Source organism: Typopeltis vanoorti, chromosome 22 (genome assembly GCF_054136105.1).
Source record: "Typopeltis vanoorti isolate ZY-2024b chromosome 22, IOZ_Tvanoo_1.0, whole genome shotgun sequence".
Lineage (NCBI taxonomy): Eukaryota > Metazoa > Arthropoda > Arachnida > Uropygi > Thelyphonidae > Typopeltis > Typopeltis vanoorti.
Genome location: NC_143570.1, coordinates 1890135 through 1908401, shown reverse-complemented (window position 1 = coordinate 1908401; position 18267 = coordinate 1890135). Strand labels below are relative to the sequence as shown.

Sequence of the window (18267 nt, the reverse complement as noted above, 5' to 3'; positions counted from 1 at the left end):
CTACAATTTTAGACCGCGTTGTATAAGTACCATGTTATACGAGGGTTACCTGTATTTAGAAATTTATATCTATTTAATCAAACAAATACATTTATTTTACAAATGATATTCTATCTTTTTCAATTTAGCTGCTTGAATACAAATTCTACCCTACAGTTCTTCTATATGAACTGGCCAATAACATCGTCATAAAAAGTTGGTTGTAATTTAATTTTCCCAAGCAACACGCATGGATGAAGCTGGATGGCTAGAGCTACTTTGACTGTGTATGGCCCTTGTTTAAGCAACAGGGTGAGATGACGTGAAGGGAGCGGAAATGGCTATGCACGTGCATGAAATCACAGTGCTGAAGGACCTGGATGCTCCCACAACCGAGCAAGCCGGTAGCCTGACTAGCGTCAGCCTTCGATACACAATGCAAAGCTCAATTATTGCCAAGCAAGCTTAAAACGTCTCCTGTCTACAAAAATAAAAGCCTAAATGGAATGCTTATAAATGCATGCATTTATTAACAAATAAATATTACTTCTTTCTCAATTAATGAGCTTGCGCAGCAAGCTCGTTATTTATCATTATTTAGTGGTTTATTTAGAGCTCAGTCAGTATAGACAAAGCCCTTTGGTCAGAAAGAACTGGATTTGATTCCCATCCATGATGGAACCTTTATTTGGTCTCTTTTGACTAAAGGTGAGTTAAATGGTCTCATAAGGAGGTGAAGGGTTTTTCTCCCAGTAACTCTGGTTTTTCATCCCTTAAAGCAGCGCTTCCCAAATTGTGGGCCATAGCCCCCCCCTTGGGGGCATTAGTTTTGTTGAGGGGATCATGAAATAATGAAAACAAATTTAAAATGTTTTAAGACTAAGTGTGCCATGTCAAATGCGTATGTAAGATGCTAAAAATGTAATATTTGCATTTGATTTTTGTGATATTCGCTGTGTATGTTTTGTATTGAATATAAATACAATAAATATCATAATATGTGTCTGTATTACGATTTTTTTTTTTTCGATGGGGTCGTGAAATATTTTAATTTTTCCAAGGGAGCCTTTACATCCATAAGTTTGGGAAGCAGCAAACTGGTCCTGTGAACACACATGGCTACAGTCATAAATATACTTATAGCAAGGAAGGCAACAGGAAACCACCTTGCTCATAATCATCTCCCTGGTATTGTATCATATCGCTACCAAACTAGCCATAAGGCTGAAGGGAAAAATACATATATACATTATTTAGTAGTATCTAAAATAAAAATACTAGCAAAATGGAGAAAGGAAGTAAATAAGAAAAAACAAGAAATAGAATAAGTATACAAAGTATATCTATCACAAGAAGAAAGCATTGCAATGCTATATCAATCACGATTAACAGATTACCTAAAAGAAGCCCAAATCAGTGAAGATATAGAAGAAGAATGGAAAACTTTAAGATAATCCATAAAGCAGTCTTTGAAGTACTTGGAAAGAAAAATAAAATATTAAAAAGAAAAATACTAAAAATATCAAATAGCACACAAATCACTCTTTCAAAAACATAAAAGAAAGCAGAAGAAATGTACAAAAACAAAAGAAATATAGTTAAAATAAATCTGTCTAGGGACAGATTTATTAATAAAATAGAAGATATACAGGGAAGACAAGATATAGCCTACAAAATATTGAGGAAATTAAACAATGAAGAAAGAGATACAGCACAAATCAACATAATACAAGAGAAACAATAGATAGAACATTATAAGAATTTATGGTATGACCCAAATTTAATAACAGAAAACAATAATGAAGAAATAAACACTGATATAGAACCAATAAAATTGGAAGAACTAAAAGAAGCAATAAAGGTATCATAAAATAAAAAATCAACCAGATTAGATGGCATAAATACAAAGCTTTGGAAATATGGTAGAGAATAATTACATTACAGATTCTTAAAAACTGATAAATAACTGTTGGAGAAAATGTGAGGCTCCATCAGATTGGTTAAAATCTAAGGTTATATCTATATTTAAAAAAGGAGACAGAAATGATTGTGGAAATTACAAAGGAATAAGTTTATTAAATACAGGTTACAAAACGTACAGTAAAATCCAGAATAAAAGACTTAGAAGTATTGCAAACAATCTCTCAAAAGAACAAAATGGTTTCAGATATGGAATATCCTGTATAGACAATATTTATGTGTGGTTGTCTGTAAGGACAGAAAAATCAGAACTCCATGGTGGACACAGGAAGTTAAAGAGGCAGTGAAAGAAAAGAAGAATGCATATCAAAAGTTCCTGGCAAATAAGTCAGCATGTGCTCTTAGAGAATACAGAGACAAGAAAGCTAAACACTGTGTAAAACTAGTTAAACAAAAGTCTTGGGAGGAACTTTGGTAAGAATATAGAAAATAAATATCAAGAGTAGCAAGGTATTATGGAGGTTGTTGGTGATGACCACTGTGTTGTCATCACAGTGGTAAAAAACCACTGTGATGACAGACAGTGGTAAAAAACACTGACCAGGCATGCAGTCAGGAACATATCCATACTTGAAGTAGAAAAAGCCATCAAAAGCCTGAAATGTGGAAAGGCAGCAGGAGTAGATGATATTTGACCAGAAATGCTCAAGTATGGAGGTAGGTATAAAAGTCTTATAGTGGCTGCACTGAATAGTTCAGAAGGCCTGGACAGAGGTACGAATTCCAGATGATTGGAGTAGAGCTCTCATAGTACCCATGTATAAAAAGGGAAATAAAACTGAATGTAAGAATTACAGAGGTATTTCTCTGCTGGGTGTTCCTGGTAAGATATATGCAAATATATCTTGAGAAAAGGTTGAGAAGGATTGTGGAAGAGAAGCTTGGTGAGGAACAAGCTGGATTCAGGCCAAATAGAGGCTGTCAGGATCACATATTCACTTTATGACAAATAGTTGAGAATCATGGGAATATAACAGATCTGTATTTAAATTTTGTAGATCTGGAAAAAGCATATAACAAGGTGCCAAGAGAGAGAAGCTATTCGAAACCCTACAGTTACACGGAGTCAATGGCGCATTATATCAAGCAATACTTAGTCTTTATTTGAGTTGTAAGTCAGCAGTTAGAACTGAAGTACAGGAAAGTGGCTTAATGTTAAATCAGGTGTCAGACAAGGATGTCCATTATCTACATAGATCACAATATGAAGGAAAGTGGTATTTAACCTTGTATAAAAATTGGAGATGTTAATCTCAACTCTTTGCTTTATGCAGATGATGTTATACATCAAAATATATCTGCTACAAGTCTGCAAGATTCCCTGACTAAATTGAATAACTGTTGTAATATATATCGTATGAAGGTCAGCATTAAAAAGACAAAGTCAATGAAAATAGGCAGAAACATTGAAAATATCAACTGCATTTTGAATGGAGAACCTATAGAACAAGTAAAACATTTCAGCTACTTAGGCACGATTTTTAGTGAAGATGGTAAATTAAATATGGAAATAGACAACAGAATCAACAAAGCTGGTATGATAGGAAGTCAACTGAATATATTTATATGGAATAAGAGAGAAATTAGTCAAAACACTAAATTAGCTGAATACAACACAATATTCAAGTCAATTTTAACTTATCGATCTGAGAGCTGGGTTAGAAATAAAACACTTGACCAAAGACTAGAGACTGCAGATATGACAGTGCTGACAAAGATTAGGGAAGTGGACAGATGGCATCAATGGCAATATCATATTATAAACAGATATTAGGAAAGAACTTGACATTGTTTGCATCCAAGAATGTGTTAGCAGAGCTAATCTCAGGTCACTTAAACAGAATGGGAGAGGAAAGATTAGCAAAACAAGTGCTCTCTGCCCAGTTGGTAGGAAAAAGACCCAGAGGAAGGCAAAGATATAGGTGGATTGATACAGTAAATAGTGCCTTAGAAGACATAAATATAAGATCTGATAATGTTGGAGTCTTGACAAGTAACAAATTGATTTGGAGGAAAATTGTACATAGGAAATTAGTGGTGATGTAAGTTTTTCCTGTAGTACTATCATATCCTGTACACCCCTTTAGGGTACATGTCAGGAATTTGATGATGATGAACAATAATAATTGAACAGTTCAGTGAATTTAGCTCTCCTTTACATCTGCTGTTTGTGGATTATGAAAAAGTCTTCAATTCCACTGATAAAGATTGTGTGTGGAGTGCACTTCAAAACAAAGGAATGCTACAGAATATTTGTCATAGCCGTTTCAAACTGTATCTGCTATCTTCCTTATTATTTATACTTGTGCTATATCATGTTCTAGAACAAACAGAAATGAAAAATGCCAAAGAAATATCATGGAAAATAAATAAAACTTTGGGGATGTAGACTATGCAGATGATGTGTGTCTTAATTGCTCAAAGACATGCAAATATCCAAATTAAACTAACCACACTACATCAAGAATCACTGAAAGTTGTGAAAATAAATACAAACAATGAAAGAAATGAGAATCGATGTGAACAACAAGGCACCAGGTACAATTGAAAATGGAAAAATTGAAACTGTTTCAAATTTTATATATCTCAACAGTGTTTTATCTGTAAATGGCAGAGCAACTAAAGATGTTGATATAAGGATTCACAAGGCAATAAAGTGCATATGCTAAACTTAGTGTAGTGTATGTAAAATGAAAGATATTCGCAAAGATACAAAAATAAAAATATTTAATACATGTATTAAATCAATTCTTTTTTATGGATGCAAAACATGGCTGGTTTCAAAAGAAATACAAAGTAAGCTACAGATATGCATAACCAATGTGTGCAAAGCATACTTCGAATTTGGTGGCCATAAATTATTACTAATGAAGACCTCTAGAATAGAATAAATCAGCAAAAAGTCAATCTTGAAATCAGAAAATGAAAATTTAGTTGGATTGGACATACACTTAGGAAAGATCATTAAGAAATCTGTCACGAAACCCTGGACTGGAATCTGTAAGGAGAGAGAAAGCCTGGCTGTTCTAAAAATACATGGAAGAGATCAACTTTAATGGAATGTGAGAAGAGTTTGTGAAACTAAGAACCAATAGCAAGGATAAGGAACCGATGGAAAGCATTTACAGACTCCCAATGTTTCTGATGGAAACTGGTAAAGAAGAAGAATATGTATTCTACCATTTTAGTTCAATAGCAGACCTCCCAGTCAACCTCGCTCACACTTTTTACACAAGCCATGGAAAGATTTAGAGAAATCTTGTGGTCACTCAACATTTCTAGGGAGCATTAAATGATTCCTTTCCAAGTAACTATCTTGAGGTCTACCTTCAACCCTTTGCAACTGGATTCCCAGTTCCCTTCTGGTTATTCACTGCACATCATGATAAACAGTCTCCTTTCTTTGGATTTCTCTAGCTATTCCAGGGTTTCTGACTTTTCTATACTCTTGATCCTATACATCAATGATCTTTTCTCGCCGACTACAAATTCTATCAACAGTTTTGCTGATGGTAGCATATGCACGCACGCACGCATGCACCACACACACACACACACACATCATTCCTCTTTTTTTTTTTTTTAATCTGGTCAACCAAGCATTAGTCAAATGATTCAAGCTTTGAGATCTGCCATAACCAATGTCGCAAAAGAATGATTTCCTTATTATTCTCTAGTGGGGTGAGAATAATCTAGTTAAACTTCATTGCTACTAAAACACACAGCAAGTCTTATTTCTTGTAAGAAATAAGACTGTGTTTTAAGTATTACTACTTTTGACAGCATTCATACACTCAGGATCAAATTTCTCTTCTTAGTTTAACTTACACCTGTAGTTGTCAATTAAACACATTATTCAGGTATCACTTTTCACATGGACAACTCCTAATGCACTATAAATTCCAAATCTGCACAGACTTAGAATACAGTCATAGGGTATAGCATCAAATGTGATTAACCTCCAATCACATTTACACAACCCTGTTTCTGTATTGTGCCTTTTCATTGGCACTACTCCATGAACTGGCCACCATTCCTCCTGTTTCATTTAAACATGCAAAAACATGAGTTGCTGTCAAATCTCTATACAGTTTGGATGCAAACTTATTGAACCAACATCTTAGCTTCCGCCTTCATTCCATCTACCAATGTTCTTCAGAAAAGTCTTCTTCAAATCATTTTTCCCAAGGGCTAAAGTCTGCAACTTTTCATGAAACACATCAACAGATGCTTTCTTTTTCCTATACTTTGTCTACAACCATGTACTCTAGGTTTTGTGGCCTCTCATTGTGTGTGTGTGTGTGTGTGTGTGTGTGGAAGGTGGGAGGGATGTTAATCCAGAACTTGCTATTACTTTATATCTAAACATAAGTATCAACAAGTGCAATTTTAGTTTGTATAAAGTGCAAGTTAAAATTTGAAGAACAAAATTTTTAACGTGAAACATTTTTATGCACCCTTCAACTTCTTAAAGAGAGTAAACTTACAGCATGTATATCACAGAATTGAAAGACAGAAGTAACTATCATTTCCTCCCCACCATACAGTCTGCATTGAGTAACTAGCCAACATCACCCAATTTTGAGTTGTTACAAAATCGGGTAACGGTGGCTAGATACTCCACATTGAAGCAGTACTCAAGTTGCATTCAAGCTACCAATTTGAAAAATTCAAAGTGTGGTGATTTTCTTTCGTCATTCTAGGTAAGAAAAACTTAATTTTAAAATTGTGAACAAAAGAAAGAAAACATTTAGACTGCCATTGCAAAAATAGTGCCAAAAGGCAAAGAGCTTATAAGTCTCAGTCAAACACCTCTGAACCAAAGAAGATTGTCGAGTCAACTGCAGTGTAAAATTCGATATAGCTTGGAATTTTACAAGCGCCTTACATCGACTTTTACAGAGGTCACATCTCAAAAGATTGTAATATAAAAAGAACATTTGTAAAAAGAATATATTTAATCCCATGATAAAATTTAACCTAGCCAAGACACAATAAACAAAGAATGAATAAAGTTTGCAAGAAACAAAAGAAAATGCTACGTCACTCCAACCTATATGTTTAACTAAGTGCTTTTTGAAACCATTGTTTACAAGCTCTGTGTATGTCCACTGTCAAGGTCATTCTTAAAAGAGACGGCGCAATTCACAAGTAGTTACAGTGTCCGTCTAATTGGATTGTGTGTAGTATACCAGGAGAAGAAAGAACGAGTCAGTCGAAACAGAAGATCAAAGAATCAAGTCGTATTCTTTGGGGGTCTCAACACTTCATGCAAGACCCTGGAGACGGTGAAATAAAGAGGCATTGAAAATCGACAGAAAGGGGAATCGGCAGTTAGAGTCAGAAATATCGGGAGTAGGATCCCGAGGACAGGACGTTACGGCAAGGCCACGCCAATGGGAATGACGAGAGAACAGCCAATGTAAATACCTGAGGCAGTTTTGGTCGGATATCTTTTGCCACGGGAGGTCAACCAAAGCCAATAGCCGCAGAGCGAACTTCAAGTGCCGGAGAACTTGCCCATATGCTGAAACCTCTTGCCTGAGCTATTCGAGTGCCAGAGATTTGTAGTCCTAAGCCCGCTACTATTCTGAAGCAAGACTCTCCAGAAGGAAGCCTAAGGCCCAAGATGAAAGGAAAAACATAGGGACTTTAAGTGCAAGACCTAGGATGAGTGTGCGACACAGAGCCTCTGTAAATCTGTCCCATCTTTTGTTATACATTCCCTTTTGTAATATAGGAGATACGTTACAGATGGACTGATAAGAATTAAGTTAATAGTAATAAGGTGTGTCTTTAAGAGAGTCATTTGGCATGTTAGTAATTGGTATAAAATTTGTGAAATAACTTGACATAGCTAGCCTCTTTGAGTGGATTAGAATTTCAATTAGTTGATTTTGTAAGCAGAGAGTAAATAAGTAATTGTGCTATAGAATTATTTAGTATTGAAGTGAAAAGGTTTCTCTTTACACTAAAGGTTTAACAGATAGGTAGAGAGGACAACCTCCGTATCGTTTGATTGATGTACCTTTTATACTAGTGTAAATAAACGTGTTTTGTTTATATGCGAATAGAGTGCCACCTGATCTTTCAAAATACAATGCACTGTTCCTAAATAAACGTGAACCTAAGAACGGGAACCAAGTAAGATAGTAGAAGCACATAGTTAAGCACAATTAGCCCACGACTGTTTGTGTTAAATTTTATTGAAGGAATTTGTGTTAGAGAGAGAGAAATCAACCGGCTGTATTACTAAGTTTTATGCCAATTAGACGATACTGGTGATGCAGTCTTAAACAAATTTTCCAGTATTCATTGGCATACAACTCTTAGTACGAAAGGTCGATAAACCTCTTACACAATAGTAGGATAGAATAAGAAAGAGATATATAAGGAAAGCATATAATATAATAAAAAAATAAAGATATTACAACAGCGCAGTAATCAATCAATATTACAATAATGGAAGAACCCCCCCCCCCAATTACAGCAGAACATTAATGGGAATGTAGAAATTTTGCCTAAATTAAATTAGCCATCTACAAATCAGGACCAACCATATGTAAGCTCTGATAGTTCAAGTTTACATCTGATGCAATGCATTTCCCCTTGATTAAAATATCTGAAACAATTTAAAGAATGCACTCCCACTTTGCCTTATTTAAATTAAACTGATTGTTATACCTAACTACAACAGTCTTGTTCAAATTGAGCAAGATGGCAACAAGCCAGTGGAGTTGCACTATACCAAAACAAGAATAACACCAATCACTAAAAACACCAATCTGCTCTAGCAATGACAAGCGATACTTTTATAGATGCATTCTTTCAGCAGAGATTACATAATTTTCAATGATAAGTCTATATCTTGTATTATTGAAATTATAAGCTAATAAACTACATTAAAATTCATGTAGAACTTTTGCACATGACTGGCACAAGCATTTTTTTTTTTTTTTTGAGAGAAATATGAAACTGTTGTAAAAATAACCACAAAATTATATTTATGAATCTTTTTCTTGTAGACAGGCTTATACGTTGGTCATGCATTACTAAATCACTTAAGGAATTGACAACATAGATAAGAATATAAATTAAATTACACTTTAATAAATATTCTTATCTACGTTGTCAATTCCTTAAGTGATTTAATTATGAATCTTTTTACATTACTCTTCGCATATTAGAATAGCTTAACTGTATAATTTCTAAACACAATCAAGTGTTGAATAAACACATACTATTTATATATGCACAGGAATATAGCGTTAGTCAATATCTTAATACAAAAATGAACTTTGACATTATGCCTAGCAGTTAAAATTTTCTCTCACTTAATTTAATATGCAGAAATGCTAAACATACCATGATTATCGCTTGAAAGATAAATCCAACGATTAACTCCAACAGTTGGTATCTTGTATCCCATGAGCTTTGGAAAAATCATTACATGCATACTTCCAGGATCTTGATCAACTGACACATCATTAAGTTTTTGGTCTAGTTCTACAAAATATAAAATAATTAAATAATCTAGTGATATATTTTTATGAAAAACTACTAGAAAAATTATATCTAGTGTATATAAATATGGGGTGCTTAAGGGTCAAAGCTGTATAACTGAGAGAAGACCTCCACATAGCCTTTAAAGGAATGCAGAGAACCGACCTGGGCTTCTGACCTAATGTCCAATCCTCACCTTCTATTGGTGCACTCTGTTGGGTATCTACCTGGATACTGAATGAAAGAGGATGGGCTGGCAATTTGGGATTTAGCTGACCAAATTTTCTATATTGGCTTAAACCAATATAGAAAATGATGGTACAACATGATAAAATTTCATGCCGGATGGGGCGTCGCCCAGTTAAACAAGGACCCCGTTGTTTTCGCCAGAGAACCAGGGCAAACAGAGAAAAGTCAGCTACTGGAACAAATCTGAAAGCACACCCCAACAATATATCACCAGAGTTGAAGATCGGTACCATCAACATAAGAAGCCTGAATGGCAAAGAAATGGAGCTAGCTGAGGAATTAGATAAGTACCAGATCGACATAATAGATCTGGTACTTATCTATTAACACTTACTCAAGGAAAAGAAGGAGTAGCTATAGTATTCAACACAAAATACGAGGCTAATCTCCTTGAATGGCAGGCAGTCTCAAGTAGAGTGATGTGGGCAAATATCAGAATGGGGAATTAGACAATGAGACTTATTTGTGCCTACGGTCCCACAGAAGGTTCTACTAAGGTAGAAGTGGAGGAATTTTTTGATGCTTTTAGAAAAAGCAACTGACATAATGAAAAAGGAAAAGTTGGTCTTTGTTGGGGATCTAAATAGCAGAGTAGGAAATGATTGTCAGACATACAAAAATATTTTGGGAAAATTTGGAGAAAAGAGCAAAGCTAATAATAATGGCAAATATCTGTTGGATTTCTGCTCAGGTCATGGACTGGTTATTACTAACACCATGTTCCAACATAAAAATGTGCACAAATTCACGTGGAGAGAAGAGGCTAGGAATAAGAAAAGTCTCATTGACTATGTTATTGTTGATAGTGATGTTTTCTCCCTGGTGCAGGACACCAGATTGTATAGAGGATTTGAAATTGGAAGCGATCACTATTTAGTCTTGAGCAGGATAAAATTGAATTTCGTATTTAAAAGAATAACATGTAAGAAAGTTTTAAAGCAAATAAAAGTTGAGCAGCTATCAGATGTGAACTGTAGACTAAAATACACAAAGACTATTGAAGAAAACCATGATTGATTCAGCCGGAGAGGCATGTGGTGAGGTTGTCTGCAAGGATAGAAAAATCACACCTCCATGGTGGACACAGGAAGTTAAAGAGGCAGTGAAGGAAAAGAAGAAAGCATATCAAAAGTTCCTGGCAAATAAGTCACAGCTTTGTGCTCTTAGAGAATACAAAGACAAATATAAAAAAGCAAAACAATGTGTAAAACTAGCTAAACAAAAGTCATGAGAGAACTTTGGCAAGAACATAGAAAATAAATATCAAGAAGGTGGCAAAATATTCTGGAGGTTGTTGAAGAAACTTAGAAATGGAGGAAAGAGTGCTGTAAAAGGAGTTAGAGATGACAAAGGTGACATGAAAACTGGAGAAAAAAGATATCCTTGAAATAAGGAGTAATTACTTAGAAAAACTGCTAAATGAAACAAACAATGATAGCACAGTGGTAAAAAACGCAGAACAGGCATACAGTCAGGAATACATATCCATACTTGAAGTAGAAAAAGCCATCAAAGGTTTGAAATGTGGAAAGACAGCAGGAGTAGATAATATTCAACCAGAAATGCTGAAATATAGTGGTATAAAAGTCCTATAGTGGCTGAACTGCATAGTTCAAAAAGCCAGGACAGAGGGACGAATTCCCTATGATTGGAGTAGAGCTCTCATAGTACCCATATATAAAAAAGAAAATAAAACTGAATGAGAGAATTACAGAGGTATTTCCCTACTGAGTGTTCCTGGCAAGATCTATGCAATGATACTTGAGAAACGGTTGAGAAGAATTGTGGAAGTAAAGCTTGGTGAAGAACAAGCTGGATTCAGGCCAAACAGAGGCTGTCAGGATCACATATTCACTTTACGACAAATAGTTGAGAAATCATGGGAATATAACAAAGATCTGTATTTAAGTTTTGTCGACCTGGAAAAGTCATATGACAAGGTGTCAAGAGAGAAGCTATTCAATATGCTACAGTTATATGGTGTCAATGGGGCATTATATCAAGCAATACTTAGTCTTTATTTGAGTTGTAACTCAGCAGTTAGAACGGAAGTACAGGAAGATGGTTTAATGTTAAATCTGGTGTCAGACAAGGATGTACATTATCCCCTCTGTTATTCATTATCTATATGGATCACATTATGAAGGAAAGTGGTATTAAACATGATATCAGAATTGGAGATATTAATGTCAGTTCTTTGCTTTATGTGGACGATGTTATACGTCTAAATAAATCCGCTACAAGTTTGCAAGAGTCCCTGACTAAATTGAATAACTGTTGTAATAGATAAGGTATGAAGGTGAGCATTAAAAAGACAGAGACAATGAAAATAGGTAGAATTGTTGAAAATGTCAACTGTGTTGTGAACGAGGAACCTGTGGAACAAGTAAAACATTTCAGCTACTTTGGCACAATTTTTAGTGAAGATGGTAAATTAAATATAGAAATAGACAACAGAATCAACAAAGCTGGTATGGTAGGAAGTCAATTGAATAAATTCATATGGAATAAGAGAGAAATTAGTCGGAACACTAAATTAGCTGTATACAAGACAGTGTTCAAACCAGTTTTAACTTATGGATCTGAGAGCTGGGTCAGAAGTAAAACACTTGACCAAAGACTAGAGACCGTAGATATGAGAGTCCTGAGAAAGATTAGAGGTGTGAACAGATGGCATCAATGGCAATATCATATTAAAAACGAGGATATTATGAAAGAACTTGACATTGTCGGCATCCAGTAATGCATTAGCAGAGCTAATCTCAGGTAGTATGGTCACTTAAATAGAATGGGCGAGGAAAGATTAGCAAAACAAGTGTTCTCTGCCAGTGGCAATAAAACGACCAAGAGGAAGACCAAGATATAGGTGGATTGATATGCTACAATGTGCCTTAGACGATAGAAATATAAGATCTGATAATGATAATATTGGAGTCTTGACAAGTGCAGACTGATTTGGAGGAAAATTTTAGATAGGAAGTTAGTAATGATGTAAATTTTTCATGTAGTACTATCTTATCCTGTAACCCTTTGAGGGTACATGTCAGGAATTTGATGATCTATATAAATATTTTAAGAAAATCTATGCATATATAAAAGATGTTTTCAATAAATAGAAACTTTATAGTGAGCTTTGCTCATGTTATATTCTATGAAATAGTCAGTCCTTGACTTATGATGCACTACTACGTGACTTATGACCACTTGTACTTGCCATTCCATTAACACCAGTGAACATACCTCACTTATTCCAAGGCATATCATTTAAAAGTGCTTTGGCTCAAGCTATTACTGTTACTGAGGGTGAGAACACTCTCAAACTTTAGGAAAGAAAATAATGCAAAAGCAGCATGAAGTGAGGTGACAGCAGAGTGCATGAATGGTGGTGAGATCTGATATAAATATGTATTCATACATTTATGCGATTCAACATTCTTACATGAGATTGGTGACAAGATAGTGTGGATAGCTAAAGAGTTGGAGGCTGAAATTAAAAGGTAGAGCATTTGTTGGAAGTTGTTGAAGAAAAGAGCTCTCGAATGAATATTTGATAGATCTACAAGCACAGAGTATTGTAGTAGCTTACACATGGTTGGTCCTGATTTGTAGATGGCTAATTTAGTTTAGGCAAAATTTTTTATAATTTTTGCAATTTCTACATTCCCATTAATGTTCTACAGCTGACTTGACAATCTTCTTTGGTTTAGAGATGTTTAACTAAGGCTCAGAAGCTCTTTGCCTTTTGGCACTATTTTTGCCATGGCAGTCTAAATGTTTTCTTTCTTTTCTTTTGTTCACAATTTTAAAATTTTAAGTTTTTGTTACCCCAGAATCATCACACTTTGAATTTTTCAAATTGGTAGAACTTGAATGCAACTTGAGAACAAGAAGAGGAAGCCAAGTTCCCAAAATGTTTATAGTGGAAAAAAAAAAAATGGTAGAGGCATGTGCCTCTTTAATAAGGCAGTTCAGTTATCAGAGGAAATGGAGTCCAAAATGAAGAGATTAGCAAAGTAGACCTAATGATGCATGCTGTAATTGCTTACTACAGAGAAATTTATGCAGAAAAGAAAAGGAAATCTCTAAAGACAAAGTGGAATATAATGTAAAAATTTCTGAAAAGGCTACTCGTGTTGTCATTTCATTCCCTGAAGATGAGTCTAAATCTTCCACTGCAAGTTTTTGTATTTTGTGACCTATCATAGAATGTTTTGTTGCAGTTTCTGAATTTGAAGAATTTATTTTTGACACCTAGCTTCTCCTGCTTCCTCTGATGAATTATCCAATTAATACAGTATCAGCTATGAAGAATTACTCATGCTAAACATGTTTCCAGTTGATTATTTTGTGTACAATAAAAGTACAATGTAAGTGCACAAACACAGAAGTACTGTACACGAAAATTTTACGCTATAAATTGTACATTGTATTATTTCTCGTAGACAGGCTTATACGTTGGTTATGCATTTCTAAATAACTTAGGGAATTGAAACAACGTAGATCCGAATATAAATTAAATTATACTTTAATAGATATTTCCGATATTTCGGCAATGTCACATTGCCATTTTCTAAAGGAACTTACAAAAAGGCAGGTGCACACAGGCAATAACAATACAGTAACTGAGAATGAAGATAAGAAGCTATCGTTCTCCTAGAAGTCCTGATGGTGCCCTCTGGCGGGCTAAGTAGGCGTTCTTGGCAATTGGGCTGAAGGTCTGCTGATGTAAGCCTCCCAAATTTGGGGCAGTCGCATACAACCAAATTTGTTGAGGTTTGGAGAGTTTCTTAGGGCAGAGGCTGATTCCATAAATAATCTTTCAAATTTATATTTGCTCCGGTGTATTATTGTTGCTTTCTTCCACCGTATTCTGTGGCGAGTATCCAGAGCATGGTCTACAAGACCAGAATGGCTATACTTGTAAAACCGGATGTAGTCCTTGTGTTCAGAAATTCTGATATTCGCTGTCCTGCCTGTTTGGCCAAAGTACGACAGTTTACAACTGCAAGGGACCTGGTATACACCAGGTAGGTCTAGGGGAATTAGGGGATTAAAGTATAATTTAATTTATATTCGGATCTACGTTGTTTCAATTCCCTAAGTTATTTAGAAATTGTATTATTTCATTATTAAACAAAGAGTAAATCTGGTGAAAAATATTACAAAACACACCTTCAAATTTAGCATTTAGGCATGTTAATTGTTATATGTTTATGTTTTATATAGAAATCTCTAGAATCACAGAATGGACCGCTGACATAAGGCAAAACCTGACTGTATGGGAAATAAAAGCATGGCCTTGGATTTTTATGTCATGCTAACCTGTTAAGGAGGGTGAAGGGGGAAAAGAGGTTCTGTATTCCTTTGTACAGGCTGACCGTGCAAAGAGGTATCAAGGGTCCTTTGGTTATTATCAAACAAAATTCTTGCAATAAAATTGCTACTAGATATCAGTGTAAGAAAATCAGTAAGGACAGGAAAACTAGAGTAAGCTAAGAAGACTGAGCTGGGACATTATAGATGTATCTGATGTAAGATGGGAAGTGTTATGGTACATTTTTTATCTCCCCTTTGTATAATGCTATTTTGATTTAGTGGTCACTACTCTTTCCTTTACCTTATTATATATGTTGGCTTCTGTCTGCTATCTTTAACCCTTATATATATATTCCTAAATTGTCTACCTAACACTGAGTATATGATCTTACTGCTAACCTGACAATTTCTAAATTTTGGGCCCCCAGAAAATACCTATTCCCTGATCTCTATAAGTCATCTACATTCGCTCAGACAAATTTATTTCCTGCGCCAGCATGGGCTTTAAGGACAGAGTCAAACTCAGCCTAAGGATGGTTATAGAGTACCAGATGCTACTAATATAATTCGCTTGAAATCAGAAGCTGTAGGTTTTCCTTTTTTGTTTGCAGTCGTGCCCCCTTTCCTTTCTTACTTAGGATATCCCCGCGCATGTATATGATCACCAGGTTCGTATTTTTTATGAAGGGTCTAGGTCAGTCAACATGGTCAGAAAAGCAAGCATGGAAGGTAACAAACAAATTTAATGAATTCATAATTAATTACAATACAAAGACAAAACTGATATTAATGCTAGGTTAGAACTTTTACGTTTCTCTCACTTTCTCATTCTTAGATAAACATGGATTTCTTAATCTCTACAACACTATTCCTTCAACTTATCAAATATTTAGTTTACGACTTAATAGGAGCCAGCTAGGTATTTGGCACATTATTAATCTCCCTCGAGTAGGTCACGACAGAATCTCCAGTAAGTTAATAGTTCTCAGAATTCAGTCTAATGGTATAGAGCCATTCACACATATATTAATTCTTCATGCTTATCCTTATCATAAATTCAAGATCCACTTTCTTCCATTTCTGTTGGTCAAATTCTCTAAAGGGCTAGAATATGTAAAAGTACTTATCTACACTATCTCAGGTTCTTTTGGGATTTTCTCCGTCCTTCCTTCTTACGAAGTTCTGGCTGCCTTGGTTCTGTTGCCACGTGGGAATCACGTGCTCTCCCTGGATCAGGTGCTCGGTTTCTTTACTAAGGATTTACGTCGATGCTATTCCTTACCGACGTTCAAAATTTGCCATGCTCTGTGGTGGTGCCATACTGGGATTTCTCGGAGATCAGCTCTTAAAGATAAGAACTGAATCACGATGACCACTCGAAGTACACGGTGAGAGTACAGGAACAAACAAAAAAAGGGGGGGGGGTTTGATTCTGTGTTGCAGGTTTTATACGCTCCCCAAGAGCGCCACCTTTCTGAGTTTGATCTCTCCTTTTGCCCTTCCGATTCGTCCCCGATAGGTGACTTCATCGATCCTCATACGGGGCTTTCCAATTCTGGGAATGCATGCGTCTTGATGTTTTCTTAGAGGTAGCACCCACGGACGCTTATGCTGCTATTGTAGTATTGGGCAACCTTTGCCCCTTCTTACCGATTATTGGCATTCTTTCACGCATAGAAATTCACTGATGATTACTCTCATGTAAGCCCTTTTTGTTGACTTACAGTTACATTAAAGTATAAACACACTAACTACAATACAAATAGTTCTTATTCTAATTTGCCAGTTGTTATTTCTTTTAAAACATAGTTAAATTGTGCCAAATGATAAGTATGCTCATTTAATGGATATCTTCTGTTAGACTCTGGAAGGGTTGACCTCATTTAGAGTGAGGTCGCCCGTTTCTGATCTAACAGAAGGAAACAGATTTTTGGAGTGATGAATATTGTGTTATATATTCTGGAGAAGAGAAGAAATTGAACAGCTATAATGATTGTAGGCATTAGTGAGACCTGGCTATCAGAATCACATCCTAACTGGTATTGAGTATAAAGGATACGGCATAGGAAAATGGATTAAAACCAGATTTATATATTTAAAATAGCTTGGTATCTTCAACACATATTATACCCAAGATAAAAAACGTTCTACATATATATATATATATAGAGAGAGAGAGAGAGAGAGAGAGAGAAAGAGAGGGAACAAAAACATATATATATAGTACGAAAAGGTTGTCCACTAAAAATGATATTGAAAGTAATTTAACCTCCAAGATTGCTAGGTTAAAACAGATATTATTAGATGACAAGTAACTAACAAAGTCAAGCAGTGCTTATAGAAACATAGGAAGAATAAAAAAAGTTCAGCAGCAAAATGGAAAACAATGCACGGAATCTGGTAAGTTAGTGTGTAATAACAAAACTCTGGTAAGTTCATTATAAAATATACAGAAATATGTTATATGGTATGGTGACTATCATAAAACATGCCATTGACGAACAGGTTATAACATCACATTTTCCCAGAGCAAAAATTAAAAATATAATGCAAGCAATTGAAAAACAGAAAAGCAAAGCAAAAGAGATCATAATTCTGGTAGGTTCCAATGATTTAACGAGACAAATTTGGTATAAGAGAGGACGTGAAAAGGTTGTTGGAAGAAGTGAGAATAAAGAACGAGAAAGTAAAAATCATTAGTATATTACCTAGATATGATGGCAAATGATTCGATGTGTAGATGAGTTTTTGGATATGTGGAGTGAGTTAGAGGGAAGATTGGATATGTATAAGAAGGAGAGCCTACACTTCAATGCATTTGGCATCATGAGTCTTGAAAAATTATTATTTGATATAAGATCTAAGAGCTAATGAGTCAGGGAAAATGAATTCTGATAGGAGGAATCGTGAGAATCTGTAGGAGTGACAATGTTAGATAACTGTGTTAATGATGGGAATGGTTATTATTACAAAAATGATTATGAAGAGAGAACGATTTTGTGTTCATCCAGTTCAGACCTATGAAGCATGCATAATGATGTCTGCATAAATATGGAACTAGATAGGTAAAGAGATCTATCTACAAGTTGTTGAACTGTGTCATGCAGACAACAGACAAGTGTATACAAAAGAGCATGCAAATAATTTATTATGTCTGTACACGAACGCTAGAAGTATCAGAAACGAAGGAGTAGAGTTTGTGTCTTGGTTAATATATTGGGACTTCAGTTTGTAGGCATT

The 18267-nt window shown here is 35.1% G+C and overlaps 1 protein-coding gene across 2 annotated transcripts in view; it reads right to left on the bottom strand.

The window, feature by feature from the left end:
- PIG-S (phosphatidylinositol glycan anchor biosynthesis class S) overlaps positions 1-18267 on the bottom strand; it is a 345368-nt gene that overhangs the window by 254666 nt on the left and 72435 nt on the right. For both annotated transcript variants that reach the window (XM_090411921.1, XM_090411922.1), the window contains exon 4: positions 9325-9465. In XM_090411921.1, the coding sequence (XP_090268047.1) occupies positions 9325-9465 (141 nt within the window). The remainder of the gene's footprint in view (positions 1-9324; positions 9466-18267) is intronic.